Source organism: Drosophila kikkawai, chromosome 4 (assembly GCF_030179895.1).
Source record: "Drosophila kikkawai strain 14028-0561.14 chromosome 4, DkikHiC1v2, whole genome shotgun sequence".
Classification (NCBI taxonomy): domain Eukaryota; kingdom Metazoa; phylum Arthropoda; class Insecta; order Diptera; family Drosophilidae; genus Drosophila; species Drosophila kikkawai.
The window spans coordinates 1,699,195-1,723,364 of NC_091732.1; the positions used below are offsets into that span (position 1 = coordinate 1,699,195).

Consider the following 24,170-nt stretch of genomic DNA (forward strand, 5'->3'; position numbering starts at 1 on the left):
ATTTCGATTTGCTAAGCCCAATCGTTAATCCTGCTTCTCTTAGGCATTCGGCGACTCGTCGTAGGTAGCGGAAGTGCGTCTCGATGTCCGGTGCCAGGATGAGCAGATCGTCCAAGTAGACGAAGACGTTGGACCGGATTTCTGCTGGGATTACTCGGTCCATGAGTCTCACCAGCCGCTGCGCCGCATTGCAGAGTCCGAACGGCATCACTCGGAACTGATACAGGGGCCGACCAGGAACCGTGAACGCTGTCAACTCCTTGCTCTTCTCGTCCAGTTCGATCTGCCAAAACGCGAATTTTAAATCCACGCTGGAGATGTAGTGCGTTTGATCGATTCTGGACAGGATTCCATCGATACTAGGCAAGGGGTAAGCATCCTTGACGGTCACCTCGTTCAGCTTCCTGGCATCCAAACAGAACCTGTCCTTTCCAGGCTTCGACACCACCGTCGTCCGGTTACTCCATGGGCTCATGCTCTCCTCGATGACTCCCAGCGCCAGCATCTTGTCGACCTCGTCCTCGACCACCTTCTGCTTCGCCGGAGACATCGGATAGGGCCGATCTTTAAAAATCTTCGCGCCTTCCACCAGCTCTATGGAATGCTTCTCCAGGCTCGTGGTTCCTAATCCATCCTTTTCAAAGGTGAGGAACATCCGCTTGATCTCCTCCAGCTTCCGGGACCCCGCCTCGGATAGAGACCAGGATTCGGGATCTACCTTCTCTTCGTCGTCGTCTTCTTGGTCGGCGTAGTGTTCCATTTCCCTGGCGTGGATTTCTTCGGCCTTCATCACGCTGTTTGTCGGTACTTCTCCCACTACGGCCGGAGCCAAGCCAAACGCTCGCCAAAAGTCGACTCCGAGATATGCCGGCTGCTCAAGGTAAGGGCAAAGATAGAAAAGAATATTCTCTACCTTCCCTTTGTATTCCACAGGTAGCTTCAATCGCCCGATGATCGAACGATCCTCACCTGCGGCTGTACGCACCACCGAGAAATATCGTTGGACAGGCACACCCAACGCCTCCACCAGTTCCCTACCGCCTTTGCCGAGCAGACTGACACTCGCTCCGGTGTCTAACAGACCCGTCAGCTGCTGGCCTAAAATGTTTATCGCGGCGAAGGGCCTGGAATCGTGGATGCCGCCCCGCTGTACTGCTGCGACGACTTCCCTTCGCTTGTCCCTACGCTTCCGAAACCGATCTCTGGCCTTCCGTACCGTTCGGGATACCTGGCGCATTCCGCACAGCTGGTGCTGTTTAAAAATTCTATTCCTTGTTTCTATATACCTTCGCATGCGCTCCTCATATGGTAAGTACCTTAATATATTTTTATTATGATGATTAGTATTTATCTCCTTCCTTGCAGGCTCCCCTACATCGCGGGTTTCCGTCCTGGGCGAGTTCCTCCCGCTCTCGCATCGCCCAGCCGACCGTTTCCCGCACAATTCGGGCATTTTGGGGCAACCGTGTCGGCCTTTCCACAGCGGAAGCAGAACACTTTCCGCAGCTCCTGCTCACAATCCCGGAAGCCGTGGTCCAACGCTCCGCAGTTCCAACATCCCGCTCGGAATGGATTCCGTGGCCTCTCCCGGACTTCCTCGACCTCAGGCGGGTGCTCCTCCTCATCTGGTTCCGGTCCAGCCACCTCGCTGACCCTGTTTCGCTCTCCTGCCGGATAGCGCGTCACTGGAGGAAATGGTGTGCGGCTCCTGCGTCCAAAACTGCGCTCGACCTCGACGGCCTCCTGCCGCAACTCATCAACGGTGAGCAGCTCCATCGCGTAAATAAAACGCGCGATTCCCTCTCGCAAACCCTTCTTCATCACTTTCACCAAGTGCCGCTCTGGCATTGGCTTTTTCAGGCGAGAAGCAAGGGTCTGCATGGCGTGCAGGTAATCGTCTACGCCCTCTCCTGGCTGCTGCTCCCGTTGCAAAAGGAGGTGCATCCTTTGGTGCTCCGTCTCATGGCTCTGGAACCTGTCAAGCAGCGCTCGACGCAACTGGCTCCAATGGTCCAGTCTATGCTGCTGGACATGGATCCAATACCACTCCAACGCCCGTCCCGATAGCAACGTGTGGAAGTTTCGCAGAACTTCAGCCCACGGACATCGAGTTTGGAGTTGGAGGTACTCCAGCCGGAATAGGAACCCCTCGACGTGGTTCCTCTCGTCCTCGCCGCTGAACGAGATGTTCCAGCGCTCCACCCTGGTGTACTGCGCGCTGCTTCCCGTTACGTCCCAGTTGGCGTACGCCCGCTCATCTTGGAACTCGCCCGCGCGGCGATCCTCCACTCGCCAATTCCGACGTCCGCCCTCGTCCCGACGGATCTCCTCGACTTCGGTGGACCACCCTGGGCTGCTGCAGACTGTCTCGTCCGGGTACGGTGCTTTCCTGGGCGGCTTCGGTGGAACACGCGGAGGTGTCCTTGCCGCTGCCCACTGACCGTCTGGTGGCTCCGCGGTATGGCTCCACGAGCGCCTTGGGGTCCCTCCGTCGGTCGTCCCATAGGAAAAGGCTGCTGTGGCCGTCCCTCTGGACAAGGCTGCTGTGGAAGTCCCTCTGGCAGAGGCTGCTGTTGCTGCTGGGCTGGCATCCGCTGCGGCTCCTGCTGGTGAGTACCTGCCGGTCTCAACACCTGATTCATGAGATGCATCATCTCCAGGAAGCCAGCCCGCATCTCGTCCCGCAAACCTTGGCCGATTCCCGCCTCCTGGGACTTGCGGTACGTCTCCGCTGCCTGCGCCAGGGCGAGGTTCACCGCCGACGTGATCGTTGAGTCCACAGGAGGACTCTGGAAGCGTACCTCCTTCGGGGGGGATTCCGCCTCCAACAGCTTGTCAGCTGCTGCCCCGATCGCTTCAAACTCCAGCGACTTGAGCTGCTTCGGCTCCTCTGGCTGCTCCTCTGCCCGTCGTCGCAGTGGAGTCCTCACCAACCCGGTTGAGAACCGCGGCGGCGCGTACCCAGCAGCACCTTCCGCGTCCGTGGACCACATTTCTTCTTCCTGGGCTGAAGGACCCTTCGATCTAAGGTCGTACCTGTCCTGCCTTTCCTCTGCCATTTTATTATTAACTCCTAATTCTGAAACACCTAACAAATTTATAACAACAACTACCCAAATCTCTAAACTAGCACCTAACACTGAATAAATAAATATATATGGTAATAATTAAATAAATAATAATAATAATGATATAAATAAATAAATAAAGCAAGATGAATAAATAAATAAATAACCACGAATAAATAAATAAATAACCACAAATAAATAAATAACCAAAAATAAATAATAAATAACCACAAATAAATAAATAAATAACAGGAAGCAAAAATAAATAATTCAATAAATATTTAACTTTCCATATATATAAATTATTACCCAGGCAACTAACTTTTCTTTCCTTCTTACTTCTTAGGGGAGATGGAGCCGATCAACCGCCGGTGGACTCCGTGCCAGATTTCCTGCGGCTTACATTCCTTCCGGTCGTCTCTACTCCGGCCGCTCGTCAACTGGACTAACTTTCAGCTGTGCTGAAAGTCGCCAGTTAAGGACTTCGGCCTTCGCAGCATCCCGTAGGATTTTCCTTGGCGAACGCGGCTTGAGGTTCACCCTGTGGCGTGGTCGTGCAACGCGCAGTGCATCCTGCGGGTCACGACACCCACCTCCAAGACGATCCCAAAAGCCACCCTCACCAGGAAAACCCAAGGATCCGCACAAAATTACGTTAACAAAACAAAAATTACCAGACTTTACGTTAATAAACAAAAAATTTAACATGTATCCCTATCAATTATATCACAGCTTTTAATTTATCACAGCGTATCGCGTGCTTCCTGCACGGGTCTGTGCCCGAGGGATGCAAATCCGTCGTCCTACGCCCGGATGCCACCACCTCTGCACAGCAAAACAGCTGCGAGCTGTGACTGGGAGCAATTGTCCGCTCTCCAGCGGCACAAGCCTCCCGTCTAGACAAAAACCAAAAGAAAACGATAAACAAAAAAAAATGCCTCCGCCTGGAACACCAGTCTCCATGTCTCTGGTGCAATTGCAGGCCGTAATATAGGCCTCGCAAGCCACCCTTCGTGGAGGCTGGATAGCCCAGGACGTGACTGGACAAGACGTCCTCATCCCGATGAAAAATTTTTTTTTTTAAATTGGGCGCCATATTGTTACGGAACTGCATATTCCCTGGGCAATGCCGGACTAGCTCAGTGGATGCCCAGGGGGGGTAGGAACCTATGCCCGCAGTCCGCACAACAAAACACCGATTAATCGGACGTCTCAACAAAACTCCTCACTAACAGATAACACATCTCTAACAAACAAAAGTAAACAAACCAAAAATTGACGACTTTTGCGGAATGGTGGCATAGATGGAGTCGCCACGACGCTCCCGCCCAACCTGTGGTGCCTCCGGTGTATCTAGGGGCACCACCCATCTCCGGCGGACCGGAGTCTAATCCAGGCGGCTTGACGGCCGGCCCATCTCCCCAGGTAAATACGTTTTACTCACTGTTCATTGCGCTTGCTTTTAATACTATACAAATTTTAGGTACTTAATGCTAACAGTGGCAGAGTATAATAGAGTTCCTAATGGACTCATTCCCGGCGAACGTCACCCTAGCCCGGGATGCGCTCGCGCCAAGACTGCGGCAGCGGAGAAGAAGCGGCGGTCCGCTTAAGGAAAAAGCCACAAACTGGCTGGAGAAGTACTCTAGATTCCCTTTTCTTTTCTACCTATTATCCCTGCTGGAGCTCCAAGAGAAATAAAGGGGATGGGTAAGTATATCTTCAGTGAGTATCCACTTCTTCTAAGCCGTTCCTCAATTCTGCAGAACTCGTGTTGCACAAATCCCTGACCCAAGTTAAGAGACGCGGAGAAACATGCACACGGAACCAATTAGAGTAAGACAAATAAATTAACCTAACAAAAACAACAGCACAAAGATATAATTCATTAATATCTTAGCAACTAGAAGGCACTACTGGCGACCCGCAAATGGCTTCGGTGGCATGAGTGGCATGAGTGGCCAGGAATCGCGCAACTGATGGCGACGCAAGCCCGAGGAAAGAAGACCCTTCGGAGCCACGGCCACGTCGTTTTTTTGAGAAGGGGCAGAGCCAATCAATGTCCCCAAATATGGGTACTGAAAACCTGCCGGTTCCAGACGGCGCTTCACGGAACGGACTCACCGGTTGGCTTGATGATGGCTCAGTTCCCGGCTGCTACGAGGCTCGTTGGAAACCTTTTTCATCCCTCTTCTACAAATATATCCTTTCCAGAACGTCGGCGGTGGGTAAGCTCCTGAATATAATTCCACGATTTTCAATAAAAATCGCCGTGGCCAGCGATTGATTCACTGCCACGCTGAAATTAAACGTTTATTTAATACCACGCTTTTGAATCTTTTCACTTTCACCCACGTTCTTCAGGTAATTCCTAGCCGCCCAGGAGATTAGCTGCTTTTCGCATTGACTTTCCGTTGCTACTGCCGGCTTCCATGTTGCCTATCCCTCCCTATATAGGCTTCGGCCTGTCTACCGAGTTCAGACTTAGGAACCGTTCTTTTTTCGGTGCAACGGCCGAGGCCAAGGGTAAAAACCCTTTCTCTTAATTCCCTTAACCTAAGCCCGTTACTTATTCCCGGTTCGCTCTTTCAAATCCCTGCCCCCCTGGTCCTGAAGATCCTGCCTCTATCGATCTATCGATAATCCTCCAGCCCATTCCGATTGAAAATGCAACACATGTTTTGCATACCGCAAATGCTTCTTTGTATTCTTTATCCATCTGTACGGCCTTCTTCCCTCTTGATTGTCTTGTCATTTGCTTCGCTATAGCCGCGAAATCTCTTATGAATTTTCTATAGTACCCCAACAGCCCTAGGAATGATTTGATTTGTTTAATTGCCAAAAAATTAATCAAACTAATAGGTCATAAATGAAAAGTCGCGACGATCGAAAACAACGGGCGACTACGATCTGCATATTCTTGCTAATTTTGACTTACGCTGCTGATCGAAAGCAACAGCTACCAAAATCAAAAGTAGCAAAAAGTCGAATGCAGCGACTTATGCAACTGTAGATGCCAACGATTCCCGAAAGTCGACGCGTGCCACAGCGTCGACTTACGTCTACGACAAAACCAACAGCAATGCGGAAAGCAAGAAAACGAAAAGCGGCGACTGCTGCTGATGTTTGATTCTGGTCGCTGTTTGATTTTTTACTATGCTTTGACTGCGACTTCTAATTTGTTCAGAAGCAGAAGCAGAGTGATTTTTTTCATTTTATCATAATATCGCTTGCAGTTGAAGTAGTGAAAAGCAAAAATATTGCGACTTATGCTAATTCGACTGCAGTTTTTTAAACACTGGTCCAAATGGCATTCGCACATACTCGAAGTGTCTCCCTTCCGCAGAAAAGGCTGTTTTCGGGACGTCCTGCTCTTATACCTCGATTTGGTGGTATCCATTCGCCAAATCAAAAGTTGTGAAATATTTTGCTCTACCCAAGGTATCCAATACATCGTTAATTATCTGTAAAGGGTATCTGTCCTTGATTACTGTCTCGTTTAGTCTTATAGTCCACCACCTTTCTCCATTTCGTCTCCTGAGGCATATTTCTTTTTGGGAACCAGCACTCTATGGCGAGTGGCTATGTCTTATAATCTTCTGATCTAGTTCTCCAGCTGTCTTCTCACCTCTTGTCTTGTACGTTCTGGCGTACACCGGTATGTCATCCTTCGTTCGAATTTGGTGCTTGACCACGTTAGTGAAAGACAAATGGTACCCTTCTTTATGAAATACCTTTGGGTACTTCCTACAAACTCCTTGAAGCCCTTGAAGCTTCACGCTATTTAAATGTTCAGTCCTGATTTTGTGGAACAGTATGTTTTTATCCCCGTTTTGAATTCGGCAACTTTTAACGAACCGTCTAAAAACAAGTCCTGGTCTGTCTCCGCATAATGTGTTACCTAAATCAGGCTCTGTCCAGCCACTGCCCTGTAAATACCTTCTGAACTGATCATATCCTCCTTTACTGTTGTTTTGCATCTCATCTTTCCATCTAGATGTCCTTCTATCAAAATTTTATACTATTGAGTGATACTTTTAATGGCTAATGGATTCCTTATGTGTCAATTAACATATTGATTATTTTGTCTGGAGTGATCCTGATCATTTTATAAGGTAGGATTAAGTGACCCCCCTAACCCCAAATATCCTGATGGTTGTTCGAGGCTGATTGCGAAAAATTTGCATCATCCTCTTGGATTTTATGCAACTGACCACTCCCTTCTGCGTCTCCAGCCGCCTGTATTGCTCATTGACCCTCTCTGGGTTTCTTGCTGTTATAATTGTGGCTATACCACTCTCTGTCCCGATTATTTTGACCATAACTCCACCCAGTATTCTTGTTATGGTAGTTACGATATAGTCTTGAATAATGAGGATTTTCTCCTTGATTAAAATTGTCTGCCCGGAATGGGTTACCCATCATTGGATACGGAAACCCAAATCCATTCCATCCACCCATACTGGGCATCGCAAACGGCATTGGAAATTGCGGCTGGGTATTTCCTGCCCACCGACACTAAGACCAAGTGCCAGGCTGCGACTCCGTTGTCGGACTATCCATTTTTTGTCCCATTTCTATATTCGGCACCCCCATGTTTCTAATAGTAACCCCTATTGGCCCTTTTAAGGCTGATACAAATGCGTTCAACGCCATTTCCTCTTACCACTCAGTTTTCCCACTCCTCAATAAAATTGCTGGCTCGCTAAACTTGGCCGGACTCATCAGGGCTTTCTTCAATTTTATAACTTTGGTGTACGAGACATCCAACTCCAATTTCTTAATGTGCGTTAATTAGATCCTGTTCGGATCTCTTATCCCCAAAATGGGTAATCATTTTTATTTGTATCTGATTCCAATTTAATAGCTCTGACTTATCTAAGTCGAGGACTTTATCTGCTACCTACCGACTGCGTCAGTTTCTGTTGCTTGTTAAAACATAAGTGAGTTTATTAATAATTCTTTTCTTGCTGGTTTACATTATTTGCCTAGCAGATTGGCTGCAATTGGAGTGGATGTGTATGTAGAGCCAGAGTCCGGAGTGTCTCCGATGTTTGTGCTTTGTTGCCACAAGCATTCCTCTAGCTGCTCGGCTGCCGAAGGGGTTTCGGTGGGGGGCCTTCATTCCTGGGCCCAGGCGTTGAAACCGACTCCAGGATCCGACAGAACTCCCCCAGCGGAAGGCTTGGCGCTAGGAAGCAGCTATAGATCCATCCATCGGCTGCTAACGCTGGACGTCAGCCGGTGGCTGTCGCCACAAAGCCAAAGGGCTGCCTTACCGGTACAGTCCTTTGCCCACTCCGATCCCTCCCTTGCCTTATTGGTCCGCTGAGAATAGCAAAATCCGCTGCTAACTGACGCACCGTCTGCAACAGCAAGTCCTGCTCCGCCCAGCAGCGATTCATTTAAAGCTGAATCAGCTGCATGTTGTCCTTGGCCAGCACCGCCGTTTCTGACCAGGATGGCTCCCGGGTTGATGGTTGCCCACTCTCGAACCAGATCCTCGGCTTGGCGGGCTCGCAGGCTCTTTGCTGTATATGGCTGCCTTGTGCCGTGCTTCGCAGCCCACTTCACTTAGTGCAGCAGCCCCTCCTGTCCACCAGGCTCTTGCACCTGATGGGGAGGAGGCCGAATTCTAAGCATCTCAAGACCGCACTCTACATCTGGTCCATCCTATATGGGCCTTTCCATTATTACCTTTTAAGCCATTGAGCATGGCAGACTGATAATCGCCGTTTTTGACTCCGCGTACCCGGGGCGGAGGCTCCGGACCATAACCGCTCCTCCCCAGGGCTGGTACTGCTTAGTAATGGCGGCGCGAATATCGTTTTCCGTCGCGATAGCATCCAGATTCCGAATCTCGAAGACGCTGACTTTCCACCTCCACCACCTGCCACCTCCCCAAGGACCCGAGATGTACTGTCTCTCATGGACAGGTTGTTTTGGAAAATGTGTTAGGGCCTCCAGAGTTCTTACCCTAACCGTGGGGTTTCCAACGGGTGTATTTTCACTCTTGTGGCTGCCACCTGGAGAAATTATATTGTACTCAGACACTTCAAATTTATGTGCATTGTCCCCAATGCTAGACTGCCGGCCACTATGGCTCAGACGCAGGTCAGGTAACCGTCCATTATGGGTCATACGCTACCTGGGTTTGGTTTTGAGTGCAGCTAGTGCCTGCCGCCAGGCTTGTTCTTATGTCTGCCACTATGGTGCAGATTCAGATCACGCAGCCGCCCATTATGAGACAGACGCTACAATGCGTGTAGAACAGATGGATGCACATATGCCAAGAATTTATGTACAACGGGTGGACAGAGAACGGCGAGAATGTCAGCGGTGCATACAAAGCAGAGACAACATTTTGCGATGGAATATCGAGAGGAGGGTTAATTCCCAATTAACACAAAAAAATCTTGCAGCTGCTGAAGACCGGCAGTGAGAAAGAAACGGGAGAAAACTGGTACTTGTCTTTTAACGAAAAAACACCGGGGGGTTGCTGGTAAAGGGATGGAGATGAGAATTCCGGAATGATATCCGTATCCGGCTCGAGGGACCAATGTTCTGGAGGTGGGCGATCTTTCCGCTAAAAAATCCTAGAAAAACTTCCCACGGCGCTATAGAAAACCATTGGGGTTAGAGAAAACCGTCGGGGGCGTCGTGGCGTAACTCCAAGTGAATGCACGTCAGCTTTATTAGGCCGCATACAAGTAATTGACCTAAGCCTAAACTTTGAGCTGCGGAGCGTGAAAGCACACAAGGAGGCGAGCGCGGAGGCACATAAGGGATGAGCGCGGGGGCACATGAGGGATGAGCGCGGGGGCACATGAGGGATGAGCGCGAGCTGACTTGAACTTACAGATTTTCATTTACAGTTTTACATTCACAGCTTTACATTTTTATCTACATCTGCTGGTCCTTTCTATGCTAACTCTAACATATAGTCGAATTTCCGAAATAATACAAAATGGCCATGTCTCACAATAGATGAAAATGTGTTGAAAAGCAGCGCAGTTATGACTTTTTTCTACAAATTCTCCGATTGGTTTTATTGTAGCTATTTAATGGTGGTTAGAATAGTCAGAAGACTATCTGCAGTTTCTTTCACATAGCTTCAAAAATGACGGACTAGTTTGCATTGAAACGAACAGAGGGACAGACAGACGGACATGGTTAGATCGACTCGGCTGGTGATGCTTATCAAGAATATTTATACTTTATAGGGTTGGAAATATCTCCTGTAGTGCGTTGCAAAATTCAGACTAAAAGGTTGAAAATATAGATCTTTACTATTTTTCTATAGTTAAGTAGCCAGTTAAGGTTTTACCGTGTGCGAAATAAATAAATACTAATTTTAATTTACTTTATATTACAGCCGTAAAATCGGAACTATTAGCTGTATACATAGGTAAATGTAACGAAAGTTACAGAGACATTACTTCGGTTTTTTTAACATTTATATTTATAATTAAATTAGATATTTCAATCCTCAGATCTAGTTATTTTATACTATTTTGAAATCTTTTAAATTTGTTGATTAATAATTCATATGTATAAAGAATTTATATGTCTCCTGTTAGTTTCTCTTTTCATTTGACCAATATCAATCAAATAGTAATGATCTAGTTACAAGCTTCAAACATTGGCGTGCCGAAGTTAGCGTCGTTTTATCTAGTTTATTACAGCATTTACAATCTAAAGAGTGAGCAGCACTTCTGGAAGTCCTCAAGAGAGAGCAGTTCTCTCCATTAAACTACATGTATATGTAGTTATAAGTAAACGAACTAATAATTTTTAACTTCATTGATATTTTTATTGTGATTTTTATATAATGTATAACCGAAATTTTTCGTTTTCGGTGGGAATGCTTTAATGAAAGCAAAACCGTAATAAGATTATAACTTCCTATAATGAATATAACACAGGTATTTTTTCCTTCATGAAATAGTTTTTGTTATGTAGGCATTTGTTTTTTTTTCGATCGGATATGCACACAAGCAGCAAAAATAGGACGTTTAGCCTTTTACATACATACATATATATGTACATCATATGCATCTTTTAGTACAATTCTCTGTTCTGTTCCTATGTCAAGACATCAGAGATTACGATAATTACATTAAGACGTTGTCCCTGAAATATATGCTACCGCGCGAAACACACTCGACTTCAGTTTGTAATCGGAAAATATATCTGCATACATTTTCCACATAACGCATACGCATTATTATGTATATATGACGACAAGATGCATACTTTATATATGAGTTTTAAATCCACACACATATTATATATCTTGCTGAGAATTTCTAAATTCCCATTTTAAGAATCAAGAGTCAAACCACGTTTACTTAAATAGGAAGGTAATGCTTGCTTGTTCTTAAGTAGTAGACTATTTTTGACAGCTTTTGTTTTTTATATCTTTGATTAAATGTTAACTTACACAGATACAATTTTTTTTTTTAGATCTCTATGAACGCGATGAAGAAAAATAAATCTACGGGCATCATACAAAAAATCTAAGTCCATTTTCATCTATCAGTCGGATCCATATATATATATATTTACTTATTTATATATATATATATTTATATTTTTCTTCTTCACAACATGGTCTTTACTTTTGAATAATTTTGAAGCTTTTGTTGGGTGTGTGTTTTACAGTCACAGAATGCGGATATAGTCAAAGATGATAGTTTTAATCATCAACAATGGAATAAACGAGAGATACATAGTCAAAGTCTGCTTCTCGGCCGGATGGTCTTGTAGCTTGATTTTGGCTAGTTTGACGCCATTGCGAGTTATTGGTGGTGCTGCTGCTGTTAACTACATTGCTAGAAGCGTTTCCACTATTCTTTGAACCAGAAACGGTTGTTCCACTTCCTAAAGTTCCGCCGCCGTTATTTGCTGCATTAGCCGAACTCGTTACTGTGCTGGTTATACTTGACGCATTTGAAACATTCCCACCTCCACCGGCAGCAGAATTAAGTAGATTCGAATTGTTTACACTAGAGTTTGAATTAGAGTTGCTGACAGAGGCTCCGTTCCCACTGTTACTACTATTGCCATTGCCGCTGCCGGTGTTTCCATTTCCGTTACTGCTGGCGCTGCTGCTGTTGGATGGAGCTGAGGTGCTTGTATTACTTCCAACACTCGAGTTTACCGAGGAAGAAGTTCCTTGTTGTTGTGGTAAATGCTGCATTATGTTCTGCACTTCGTTATCGCTCGGAGATTCGGCAAATATAGTTGTGTTGGCCAAAACACAATTGTTCAAAGCCATTTGCGCCTTGTTGGCCTCCTCGCGCGTTGTATACTTACATAAAGCAATACCTTGGTTCAGATACAAATGAAAACTTACAAGGGGACCATGCTGCATACACAATGTACGTAATGTAGGGCCATCAATCTGAAAAAAAGACTATAAAGTTAGTAATTGTACGAAATAAACTTAGTTATAAAAAATATGTAAAATGTGTTAAACAAGTTATAAACAAACATAACAACAATGCTTAATCTTTGCTTGCATCTTCTACTACCAAAATAAGGCACATAATTTTAGTCTAGAACTGCAATTTGAAAATGTTATGTGTACTTATAAACTTTATACACCTTTTGTAATCATACCTGAGCTGTTAGATTTTTAAGTAGCAGCCAGCTGGAACCCCATGCAGATGTATTGCTACTAGCGGAAGTCCAACTTGTGTTTGATGTTTGGACAGCAGTCCCGCCGCCACTTCGCGGAGTCTGTTGTAGCCAGCCATTGGCCGTTGAAGAGGGCGTGGACGTAGTGCTTCCGCCACCGTTGCCTGATTTATTTGTAGCGACTGTCAATCCGGGCGGCGGACCCCGCGACGAAGATTTGTTTAAAGGGCTTGTCCAAAGCTCTGAGGTGGCAGCGCATTGTTGAGTGTTGTCAGACCAACTAAGATTAAACATATAAATATATAAATGTGAAGGGTAATAAGTCTCCTGCAGTACCATTTTTATCAGTAATGTATCAAAATATGAACACGTCGGCCTTGTTAATGAATCACCGATGACGTTCCATACAAAATTAATGATAAAAATATTGTGTCTCGGGCTCTTATACAAATTCATCAACAATAAATTCATAATTAATTAATTCATTTAAATGTTCTATAACGAGCCATCATCGAGTAGCTGTGCTTGTTTGTTCAAATATCAAACTTAAATAAAAAGTGCACTATTGAGAAATGGCGACTTATAAGAATGCAATTAAAGACGGTTTTGAACTGTGGTGGTGGAGAAGAAAGCATTGAAAATGTCTTTCGAATATTAGAAATAAAAGTGCAAGTAAAAGAAAAAGATCTTGCATGACGTTGATAAAACTTCCTTATGCTTATTTGTCCCCAAAATTGAAACATTTAACAAGGCTTCACCACTACACCGCTAGACAAAGTTTTGACCGACCCTAACAGTCTGCCGCCGATGCTGCCTTCAAACTTTTATGGAAATAGATGAGTTATAGGGTTAGATTTTATGGGCAAAAGAAAGGCATCTCATAATAGATTAATTACTTTAATTTTGTACTTGCCAGAAAAATCTTAAATCTCCTTTATCGAAAAAGTAAATGTTCAACAGCCCCATTTAAAAAATTCATCTAAATAAAAATATCTAACGCCTGTATTTAGTTTAGCATTTTTCCGTGATCCATACCATAAGTAAAAGGTTAAGGTTAAGTAAGGTTTAAGTAAAAACAAGAAAGGAAGCTAACTTCGGCACGCCGAAGTTTGTATACCCTTGCAGATATTATTTCATTGCATTTTACCTATACTTATTATGTTGAAAGTTTGACAGTTACAGTTTTACATTCCCAGTTTTACATTTTCCCTACATCTACCGATCGGTTTATATGGCAGCTATATGATATCGTTGTCCATAAATTCTATACCAAAATTCTGAACTAATAAAATAAGCTTATATCTCAGGGTAGATAAAAATAGGTTGAAAAACAACGAAGTTATAATTTTTTTCTATTAATTTCAATATTAATGAAATTAAAAATAATTAATGTTTTTTTTTTAATCAAAAAAATTTGTAGTATGTATTATACCCTTGCAGGGTATTATAATTTCAGTCAGAAGTTTGCAACGCAGTGAAGGAGACGTTTCCGACCCTATAAAGTATATATATTCTTGATCAGCATCAACAGCCGAGTCGATCTAGCCATGTCCGTCTGTCCGTCTATCTGTCTGTCCGTCTGTCCGTTTCTACGCAAACTAGTCCCTCAGTTTTAAATCTATCTGAATGAAACTTTGCATATAGTCTTCTATATACTCTCAATGCTATATATGTCGGAACGGGCCGGATCGGACGACTATATCATATAAATGCCATACAAATGTTCAATAAATTTTTAGAAAAAAAATTAAAACTTTGCTGTTTTTCAACATTTTTGCACCATTTTTTAGATATGACCATTTTATATTATTTCAGAATTTCGGTAAAAATTTCATGAAAATCAGATGACTATATCATATAGCTGCCATAGGAACGATCCGGAAATTAATAGAAAAAAATTACAACTTGTTTGTTTTTCAACGTTTTTTCATCTCCTCCGGGATATAAGCTTATTTTATTATTCTAGAATTTTGGTATTAATTTCATAAAAATCGGACAACTATATCATATAGCTGCCATATAAACGATCGGTAGATGTAGAGAAAATGTAAAGCTGGGAATGCAAAACTGTAACTGTCAAACTGTAAACATAATAAGTATAGGTAAAATGTAGTGAAATAATATCTGCAAGGGTATACAAACTTCGGCGTGCCGAAGTTAGCTCCCTTTCTTGTTTTTTTGTATAAAAAATAATTTTTATTTTAAATGTATATTTTTTGTTACTCAAACCAAGTGATTTTTTTAAACATAATAGAAAAAATAATACATTTTAAAATTATTTATTTATTATTTGAAAAATAACAAAAAAAGAAGCTAACTTCGGCATATCTCCTTGAAGTTTGCAAATGTAAATATATAGTTATCTTTTTTTCTCTAAAAATGTTCCGAGATATATGATATAGTGTATAGTAGTAGTCAGAAAACTATCTGCAGTTTCATTCTGATAGCTTCAAAATTGACGGCTAGATCGAATCGGTGATGCTGATCAAGAATATATACATATATAGGGTCAGAAATGTCTTCTTTAGTGCGTTGCAAACTTCTGACTAGTATAATAATACACTGGAAGATTTTAAAAATAATAATAATAATAATTTACGGTCCCCGTTTCTTTTACTTTTGACGTCCTTTAAAAATGAAAACCCTAATAAAAAAGGCTTACCCCATTCATATTGTTTAAAGGGGGATATATATGTAAGCAGTCAAAATTTAGACATTTTTCGTGAATTTTTTAATGTAGGAAATAGTCAAGCAATCTTCTTGAAACTTAGGAGATAGTCAAAAGTGGAATCGGAGATTATACAACAATTTTGTTATAAACAATATTTTACAAAATGGCGGACCTATGGAAAATAAACAAAAATAAACAAAAATTTTTTGTATTCATTACATGTTTACCTTCAATTTGAACCTATAAAACCAAAAAGAAATTATGACAAAAAAGTAAAATTTAGTTTTGCAGGGAAAATGCTATTTTTCGGGAATCAGATTTCACTTCCCACCCTTTTAAAAAATAGTAATTCTAATTTTTATACCCTTGCAGGGTATTATAATTTCAGTCAGAAGTTTGCAACGCAGTGAAGGAGACGTTTCCGACCCTATAAAGTATATATATTCTTGATCAGCATCAACAGCCGAGTCGATCTAGCCATGTCCGTCTGTCCGTCCGTCTGTCCGTTTCTACGCAAACTAGTCCCTCAGTTTTAAAGCTATCTGAATGAAACTTTGCATATAGTCTTCTATATACTCTCACTGCTATATATGTCGGAACGGGCCGGATCGGACGACTATATCATATAGCTCCCATACAAATGTTCGATAAATTTTTAGAAAAAAAATTATAAATTTGCTGTTTTTCAATATTTTTGCATCATTTTTGAGATATAGCCATTTTATATTATTTCAGATTTCAGGTAAAAATTTTATGAAAATCGGACGACTATATCTTATAGCTGCCATAGGAACGATCGGCAAATGAATAGGAAAAAAATTATAACTTCGTTGTTTTTCAACATATTCTTATCTACTTTTAGATATAAGCTTTTTTTATTATTTCAGAATTTTGGTAAAAATTTTATGAAAATCGGACAACTATATCATATAGCTGCCATATAAACGATCGGTAAATGCAGAGAAAATGTAAAGCTGGGATTGTAAAACTGTAACTGTCAAACTGTAAACATAATAAGTATAGGTAAAATGTAATGAAACTCTGTTTTGTGTGTGTTTTCAGCATTTAAATCTATAATATAAACATCAAAACCAATCTGCAAGGGTATACAAACTTCGGCGTGCCGAAGTTAGCTTCCTTTCTTGTTTACATAGTTTTTTGTGAATCGTGTCCATAGCATAGGTAGAAATGCAAAAATTAGAAGCTAAGAAAAATACATATAAAGTTTTTGATGCGCCCACGTTAAAATTTGTATACCTTACGTGCATACTTGATTTGAGGCACTTAAAGTTGGAAATCGATAATGAAACTTTCACAGTATATTATTTAAGTAAAAAAGTATTTATAAAAAAAATTTGGATTACATGATATATACATCCATCCCATTTTTTTTTTTTTTACTGTTCTATACATTTTGAGCCTTTTTTTTTCATTAATCAAACTTTTTTTTTGAAAGGAAGCAAATGAGAGAGCGGTAGAGGCGGTTTTGACACGTTTGTCGAATGAGAGCTTGGGACTCGATAGAAGTGGAAGTTGATGAAATGATTATGAATTTGGTCTATTAATGACTTGTGGTACTGCAGGTTCAGAATTACGTTAATATTACCTGGGAAAGTTTTGATTTGGATTAAAACTCCATGTTGATGACGATAAACTTAATGGCGGCAAGTCAGTCGGTGAGTTTTTGCCTGTAGTTGTCGTTGTAGTATTGTTGAATAATATGTTGTCAGCATCTTTTGGCGTCGGATTGATGGATAATGGAGATCGTGCCACGCTACCAGGTGTAATGCTGGGATCATCTTCTATGCTCTTAATCTGAGAACCCTTAGAAAGCAAACATCTGCTTGGGATATGCTTTGATTTTTTTATAAAGTGTTGAGTATTACCTTCCACGGTTTTCCCGGCTCGAACTCTTGTACCAAATCGGTGTAGGCAGTTGCTGCTGCCGCTGCTGCTGCCGAGCTTGGCTGCTGATGAGCAACTACTGACCAGTCTTTATTCTCATTATCGGATGTGGGATCGGGCCAACCGTCTGCAATGTTGCGACCAGTTGACCAAGTACTAAATAACAGAAAATAATAATTAACAAGTAGTAGCCAGTTATTTTGTTTATCTTTTTTCAATTCTCAGCTCAGCGATTTTATTTGTATCATTTAGAAAGTATTCAAAGGAGTTTAAAACTTTTTACACTCACCCATCATTTTGTAAGCCCAAAGAGCTAACATTGCTTGAATTACTTGTCAAATTTTGCTTCGTGGCACCGGGAGCACGTGAGAAATCCGAACTATCCGGATTTATAATGATATCCTTGTCTAATACTGGAAGCTTCCATTGATTTAAACGGGATTGTTGATTGGACGCACCTTGATAGCCACCAGATGGCTGTAAAAAATTATTTTCAAATTTCTGTATAATTATATAGAATTTTTAATTACCTTATTTATATTGAGCTCCGTAAAATTACTTTGCAAATTATTAATTGCGTCATGATTTCGTAGATAATCATTGTTAGAAGTATTCAAATGTGCCGAAGGGTGTTGCTGCTGTTGTTGCTGCTGTTGTGAATTTGGTTGCATATTTTGCTGCTGTAGTTGTTGTTGCTTAACATAAACTGCCTGTTGTGCATTTATTTGGTTTTGTAAATTTTGAATTTGCTGTTTGTACTTGGAAATGGCTACATTAACCGCCATTGGATTTGCATTTCCGCCACGGGCCAACGACTGCTGGGCTGCTTGAAGGTGCTAAAAAATAAATATTATGTGAATTTGCAAGGGTTCTTTAGACTCGAGATCAAGTTTGATTGAATTTTACAAAATCTAAGTCTCGACTCTGACCAAAAACAACAAAAGGAACTTGTCATCAGACAAGTAGCAGCTGTGGTTGAGGTCGTTTTATTGACGCTACTAAATAATCAGACCACTTGCTAACTATCACTAATTTTCTTGGTATTATTACTCTACATTTGAACTTGAACCCGTTAGAAATTCTAAGCTTTGATGCGAGAGCAAAGGCATACCCGAAAAATCGGCAATAGTCCTTTTTATTGTTTTTGAACCTAATAAGAATTCGAAGCCTCTTTCAAAATCCATGTCAGTGATCGTAACTTTTGTAAGTGGTGTAACTGTTATACAGCTGTTATAATTCGTCCTATTGAACTTACTTTAATATTGCTAAGTAGTTGATTCAACAGATTCAATGTCGCTTGTGTTAGCGGCTGTGTCAATATCTGACTGGATATAAAGCCACTGTGAATGGCCAATTGTATTTGCTGGCCAAGCATTCGTATCTGCTGGCCCGATGGCTGTTGATTATTTGTATTTGCCGATGTTATATTAACAGGAGCTACACCTGCCCCTGCTCCTGCTCCAACTCCAACTCCTGCTCCTCCGACCACTCCTGCAGCACTTGATGTATTCTGTTGGCCACCGAAACCCACAGATACCACCGAGGATACCGCATTACCAACAACCGATTGAGGGACAAGTGGTCCTCCGCCTTGATTTAAATACTTTTGCACTTGTAATGCAGTCATATTGTTGGCATTGTTGTTGCCACCGCCAGTAACAACTGTATTACCCATATTATTCATTGGATTATTCTACAATAAAAAAAAATACAAAAATATTTAGGGTAAAAAATAATAGTAACCAAAAGAAAAAAAAAATCAAGCTATGAACAATTATGCAAATTTAGGTCATTTATTGAACTTACATGTGAAAATCCCATTGAAGGCTGCTGTCCTCCACTGCCAACAACTGGATATCGTCCAGCGAATCCGCCTCCACCACTCCCTCCTGTCGCTGAGCCCGAGTGATCAGAATAGGCGGATCCGACAAGCCCGTCATCGTGTTGCTGCTGTCGCCGCCACCCGTCCATGACCAAAGATGATGATGAGGATGTTCCAATACGTAACATATCCGCTGCCTCCTCAATATTCATATTCGCTGTGATTAATGCCCGTTCCACATCCTCTTTTTTGAAGCCATTCTCGACGAGTATTCGATACTGTTTGCTTTGCTTAATCATATCCGAATTGATCACATTAACCATTCCAACGAGCTTTTGTTGTTGTTGAGTTTTCCCAATGATTCCACCAACACCAACACCATGTGGATTCCAATCATTGCCGAGTTCCACTACACCATCGATAGATCCTACACCGGCACCACTCCATCCGGATGCAGATGCCTTGCTTGGCTTGTTGTTGCTTCCCCAATCGCTCCAAGATTGATTACCCTTCTCATCTGACCAATTGTTCCCAGAGGAAACACTACTGGTTGCGCCATGGCCATCATCGCCCCAAGTATTGGTCACCACCCCTGGAGGATTTCTAACGCCACCGCCCTGCATCCACATATTATTACCTTCCGGTTTATGCTGTGCTGCTAATCGAGATTGGGGTCCACCTACATTGGTCATGGGATTGGCACCTACTGTTGGAACATTGCCACGCATTAAGTGGTTGCCACGTCCACCAATTGAATCCGTCATATCCTTCCAATGGCCACCGACGCCGGAAGCAGCAGCGGTGACAACACGACCTTGCTGCTGCTGCTGTTGTCCCCACAAGGAGGTTCCATCATCATAGTTGGGAATACTTCGTCTCTGTGGCGGTGGCGATGGCTCTTCCCATCCAGATATCTGCTTCGATATGTCTTTCACAACGCCAACGCCTTGGGTGGGTGGACCCCACTGCGTGGCTATATTGCTTGATACAGAATTGGTACCAGGACCTCCTCCTGCAGCTGTGGTTCCAACTCCAGCTGGAGCTGCCATTTTATTCAAATTTTGCATATTTTGGCTATGCGAGATTTGAGCATGGTGTCCCCACATTTCGGAGGTGCCATTAAGACGACCAGAGATTCCTCGGGGATCACCGCGTATAGGATCACGCATGGGATCAACAATCATGCGAATATCACGAGGATCGTTGGAAGATGCTCCTCCTCCTCCACTCCCATTGCCGCCACGATGATCCACCACCACACTTCGAATATCCATCGAACCGGCGCCAGCGCTGTTTCCCCCACCACCTCCTCCAGGCAAGGGACGAATTTCACGAGGATCGCCCCAACCGTTCCCTGTGTTGGTAGCATTGCTTCCGCCGTTACCGGGAACGACTCCTGCTGGAGTTCCTGCTAGGTTCCCAGAGCCACTAGCACCTATATAAGGACAAGAGGGTCAGGTTTTAAAATTTGTATAGCCTGTTCATTAATTCTACGCACTTAATATATTCTATTCATTCTGATTATAAAAGATTAAGTATATTGCGTGTATTTATGATTACATACCGCCTGCTCCAAGTCCGACTCCGATCACATTTTGGCCCCACTGCGGTGGTCCGCCAGATGAGACAACAACACCACTGGATCCAACATTAACTCCACCACCACCACCACCTTGATTCACGACTTGGCCTATTGTCGGTCCAGATCCGGAGACGTTATTAATTCCCGATGACCCGCCCGTCCAAACACTGCTACTGTCCGCTCCATCATCATCTTCACCCCAAGTTCCGCCCAAGTTGGACGATGGCGTATGACCCCATGATGGCTTTGGAACTTGTTGAGCCGTTGGCTGACCGCCATTTCTCAAATTGGACTCCCACAGATCGGTGCCATTGTTAATGCTTGGCTTCCACATGGGCGGTCCTCCAGTTGCATCCTTATTGGTTGGTTCTGGCGAACTGGGTACTTCCCAGTTGGTATCCTGATTGACATGCTGACAACCCCAGCCATCTTGGGAAAATAGTGCTTCGCGCATTGTGTTAAAATGCTCCAACTTCAACTGCTGATCTTTTGGTTCATCAACTATTCCAGCCTTAAATTGGTTGAAAACGTCATTATAGATGGCAATTGCAATTTTTCAAATGAAAACTCCCAGAATGTTTGTTCCTTATGCTTGGTTTCTCTCTTTTCAGAGTACTGTTTTTTAATAAATGGAAGAATATCAAAAGGAATATTAATTAATTATTAAATTAAATTGTATTAATTCAGGCATTATTTTATTTTAACCTAAATAAAGAAACGTAAACTTAATTTTTAAAATAATGCTTAGAATTTTACTATTTGTACTATTGAAATATTTATTGATTTAATACGTTATTTAAGGGTATGTTGTTAATAGGGGTATTACAGATGGAAAGAAATATCTTGTAAACACTTGCAATATGAAATAATTCGCTCTGTACATATGTACTTACTTACAAACACATATATTTAAAAACCATTGCATACACACACAACTATTTTCGGTACATACATACATACCTACACACACATTATTATATTAGGCTTATTTGACAACTCTGGTCACAGTCGCGTCATTGACGCAATCAACCTATTTTAACACTACCTTTTTTTTAGGAAATATACATATGTATATATGTATGTAGTTATGCATACATTTAATATTTGCCTGTAAGCATATTAAACATATTCTTAAGCGCACCCATTTACTAAAATACTAATTAACCACATTTTTCATCACACTTATAAACATGTGTATTTGTACATATATATGAATACATTTCTGTATACGTCTATGTAAATATACACATAAGTCAATTTTTTCTATTAACTTAGTATATTTGCGTGTCGCTGCTATCACATACTTACACATATGTACATATACACAAATACAAGCGAATAACAGAAAAAAAGTGAACAAAATGGAGACCGAACCAAAAAAAATTAAACACGGCAGTTAAATACGGTATAACCAGCTTATAAATTAACAGTATCGGAGTTTTTTCAATATATGCATAGAATTTCTGTGCTTAATAATCCAAACTATGTATAAGTTGCTATTTTCTCAGTATAAGTTAAAGGTGTACATATGTATGAATGTATGCACGCCTGCATATACATATGTACATATGTAGATGTGTATACAGGCAAGCCACTTTAGACGATTTCACAAAGTGTGTATATGTGTATATGTATGTAAGACATACATACACAAACATCCCACAATCAATACGTTTTTTCACAGTTCATAGGGTTCATTTTAAACTTTTTATGTTTAATATATTCCTTAGCAATGAAATCGAATTTCTATAAAATACTTTTACATTTTTGATGTAATTTCAAGTTTTTGAGGGTTTACGACGGGGACGGTACAAGTTACTAGTGTTTTCAACGAAACGCGCACACAGATATGATTTTGCTTGCAGTGCTGCCACCTGGTCGACAAAAAAGCATTGAAGTGTTGTAATGTATGTACATTGTAATAGTCAAATATATAATATTACTTTTTGTTTACACATAACTAGATTATTTTATAATAAGAAATATTTAATTTCCAATTTGTCTTAAAAGTTACCAGCTAGTAATACATCATTATGTAAAATATTTGAAGCGTGGCAACGCTCTTGATTTACGAGTTTTGTACACACTACTTATGAACACCATTAACAATACTCGAATATAACGAAACTTTATGAACGACTATGTGCACATCAGAAACAAATAAGTATTCGTTATTTGGATTTGTTTAACTCATTTTGAAAATATATATACATAATAGGTTATGTCTGGAAACCAAATTCGCATGTAGTATACATACACATGCATACTTTCCTTTTTAGTGTTTGTATATTTAGTATACGACACAATACTAACGAATAAGTAATAATATAGTAAAATTAACTAGATCTGGTCGTGGAAATAAGTTGAGTACATGCCCTCACAAACAAACGCACAATCGCTGCAATTAAACTAAACTATATATGTATCTTTGCTCTAAAATAAAGGCAACTTGAATCCATGCAAGTGCTTCCTCTTATTTAAACCGATATATTTTTAAGTATGTAAATATAGTGCAGTGTATCGATAGCTATCGAGTTAGCAGTTTCAGGTCATATCGTCTTCAATTTAAAGCTGGTACTAACATACGAAAATTTTTCTGAAAGCAGCAAGCCTATGACATTGCAATCATTAATTAGCTATTTCATTGAAAGAGACAACTATATGTGTAATTTTGCTTGGATTATTTTGGTGACTACGGTCACACCGACCGTAAAGGGTAAAAAAATTCAAAAAATATATTAAAAATATTAATAAATATGGCATTAAAATGTCCTTTGTGGATTAAATTCCACAGGGTTTGCATTTACTACTCCATAGCAGCAAAATTCATAAAAATATTGCTATGCTATTGCTACCGCTCTCGCTTTGACGAGAGCCGTAGCAGAGCCGTAGCAGAAGATCGGCAAAGCCTATGCTCTGCTATGCTCGTAGTTTTTTCGCTTCAAAAACTACGCTATAGCTATAGCAAAAAAATTCAAAAGCAGGCTCTGCGTAGCCGTAGCCGTAGCAAAAAATTGAGAGCGAGATGAGAGCAGAGCAAAGAGAATTTCGTCATATGCTACGGCTGTCGCGTGCCCCTGTTTCTATCTCTTTCTGTCCTCCTGTGTTTTGTTTTTGTTTTCTGCTGCAGCGAGAGCCGTAGCATATGACGAAATTCTCTTTGCTCTGCTCTCATCTCGCTCTCAATTTTTTGCTACGGCTACGGCTACGCAGAGCCTGCTTTTGAATTTTTTTGCTATAGCTATAGCGTAGTTTTTGAAGCGAAAAAACTACGAGCATAGCAGAGCATAGGCTTTGCCGATCTTCTGCTACGGCTCTGCTACGGCTCTCGTCAAAGCGAGAGCGGTAGCAATAGCAAAACGAAATACTACGGGAGTAGCGTAGTTTTTCAAACGCTGAAATTCCATATTATGGGCTTCCCCTTGACAGCCCCTATCAATGCCACCTTTCTCCTTCAACTTTCCCTCCATTAGGGGTGTC

The 24,170-nt window shown here is 41.8% G+C and overlaps 2 protein-coding genes across 5 annotated transcripts; one reads left to right on the plus strand and one right to left on the minus strand.

Annotated features, from left to right (window-relative positions):
* Positions 1–1,111: 1,111 nt before the first annotated feature.
* On the plus strand, positions 1,112–3,716 carry LOC138929060 (uncharacterized). 2 transcript variants are annotated; one of them, XM_070287746.1, is made up of 4 exons: positions 1,112–1,308; positions 1,366–2,609; positions 2,661–3,029; positions 3,415–3,716. In XM_070287746.1, the coding sequence occupies exons 2-4, from the start codon at positions 2,461–2,463 to the stop codon at positions 3,515–3,517; spliced, it is 621 nt and encodes a 206-aa protein (XP_070143847.1). In that variant the 5' UTR covers positions 1,112–1,308; positions 1,366–2,460; the 3' UTR covers positions 3,518–3,716. The 2 variants fall into 2 exon arrangements, with proteins under 2 accessions (XP_070143847.1, XP_070143846.1); XM_070287745.1 differs by lacking the exons at positions 2,661–3,029; positions 3,415–3,716 and having other exon boundaries at positions 1,366–2,442.
* A 7,143-nt stretch (positions 3,717–10,859) lies between these two features.
* Positions 10,860–23,149, minus strand: gw (trinucleotide repeat containing adaptor protein gawky). 3 transcript variants are annotated; one of them, XM_070287577.1, is made up of 10 exons: positions 23,066–23,149; positions 20,673–21,305; positions 19,093–20,543; positions 18,542–18,979; positions 17,817–18,122; positions 17,576–17,763; positions 17,268–17,442; positions 16,988–17,205; positions 12,693–12,990; positions 10,860–12,474 (listed from the first exon to the last, which is right to left on the minus strand). In XM_070287577.1, the coding sequence occupies exons 2-10, from the start codon at positions 21,142–21,144 to the stop codon at positions 11,767–11,769; spliced, it is 4,254 nt and encodes a 1,417-aa protein (XP_070143678.1). In that variant the 5' UTR covers positions 21,145–21,305; positions 23,066–23,149; the 3' UTR covers positions 10,860–11,766. The 3 variants fall into 3 exon arrangements, with proteins under 3 accessions (XP_070143678.1, XP_017032568.1, XP_017032566.1); XM_017177079.3 differs by lacking the exon at positions 23,066–23,149 and adding an exon at positions 22,454–22,585 and having other exon boundaries at positions 16,988–17,196; XM_017177077.3 differs by lacking the exon at positions 23,066–23,149 and adding an exon at positions 22,454–22,585.
* Between the last annotated feature and the right edge of the window lie 1,021 nt (positions 23,150–24,170).

Excerpts from the sequence above, each read along its gene's own strand:
- gw (XM_070287577.1), bottom strand. The coding sequence starts at position 21,144 with ATGCGCGAAGCACTATTTTCCCAAGATGGCTGGGGTTGTCAGCATGTC. Across the intron at positions 18,980-19,092 it reads CTTCAATGGGATTTTCACAT|AATAATCCAATGAATAATAT; the intron begins GTAAGTTCAATA and ends TTTTTATTGTAG. Across the intron at positions 17,206-17,267 it reads AGCCGGGAAAACCGTGGAAG|GGTTCTCAGATTAAGAGCAT; the intron begins GTAATACTCAAC and ends TTGCTTTCTAAG.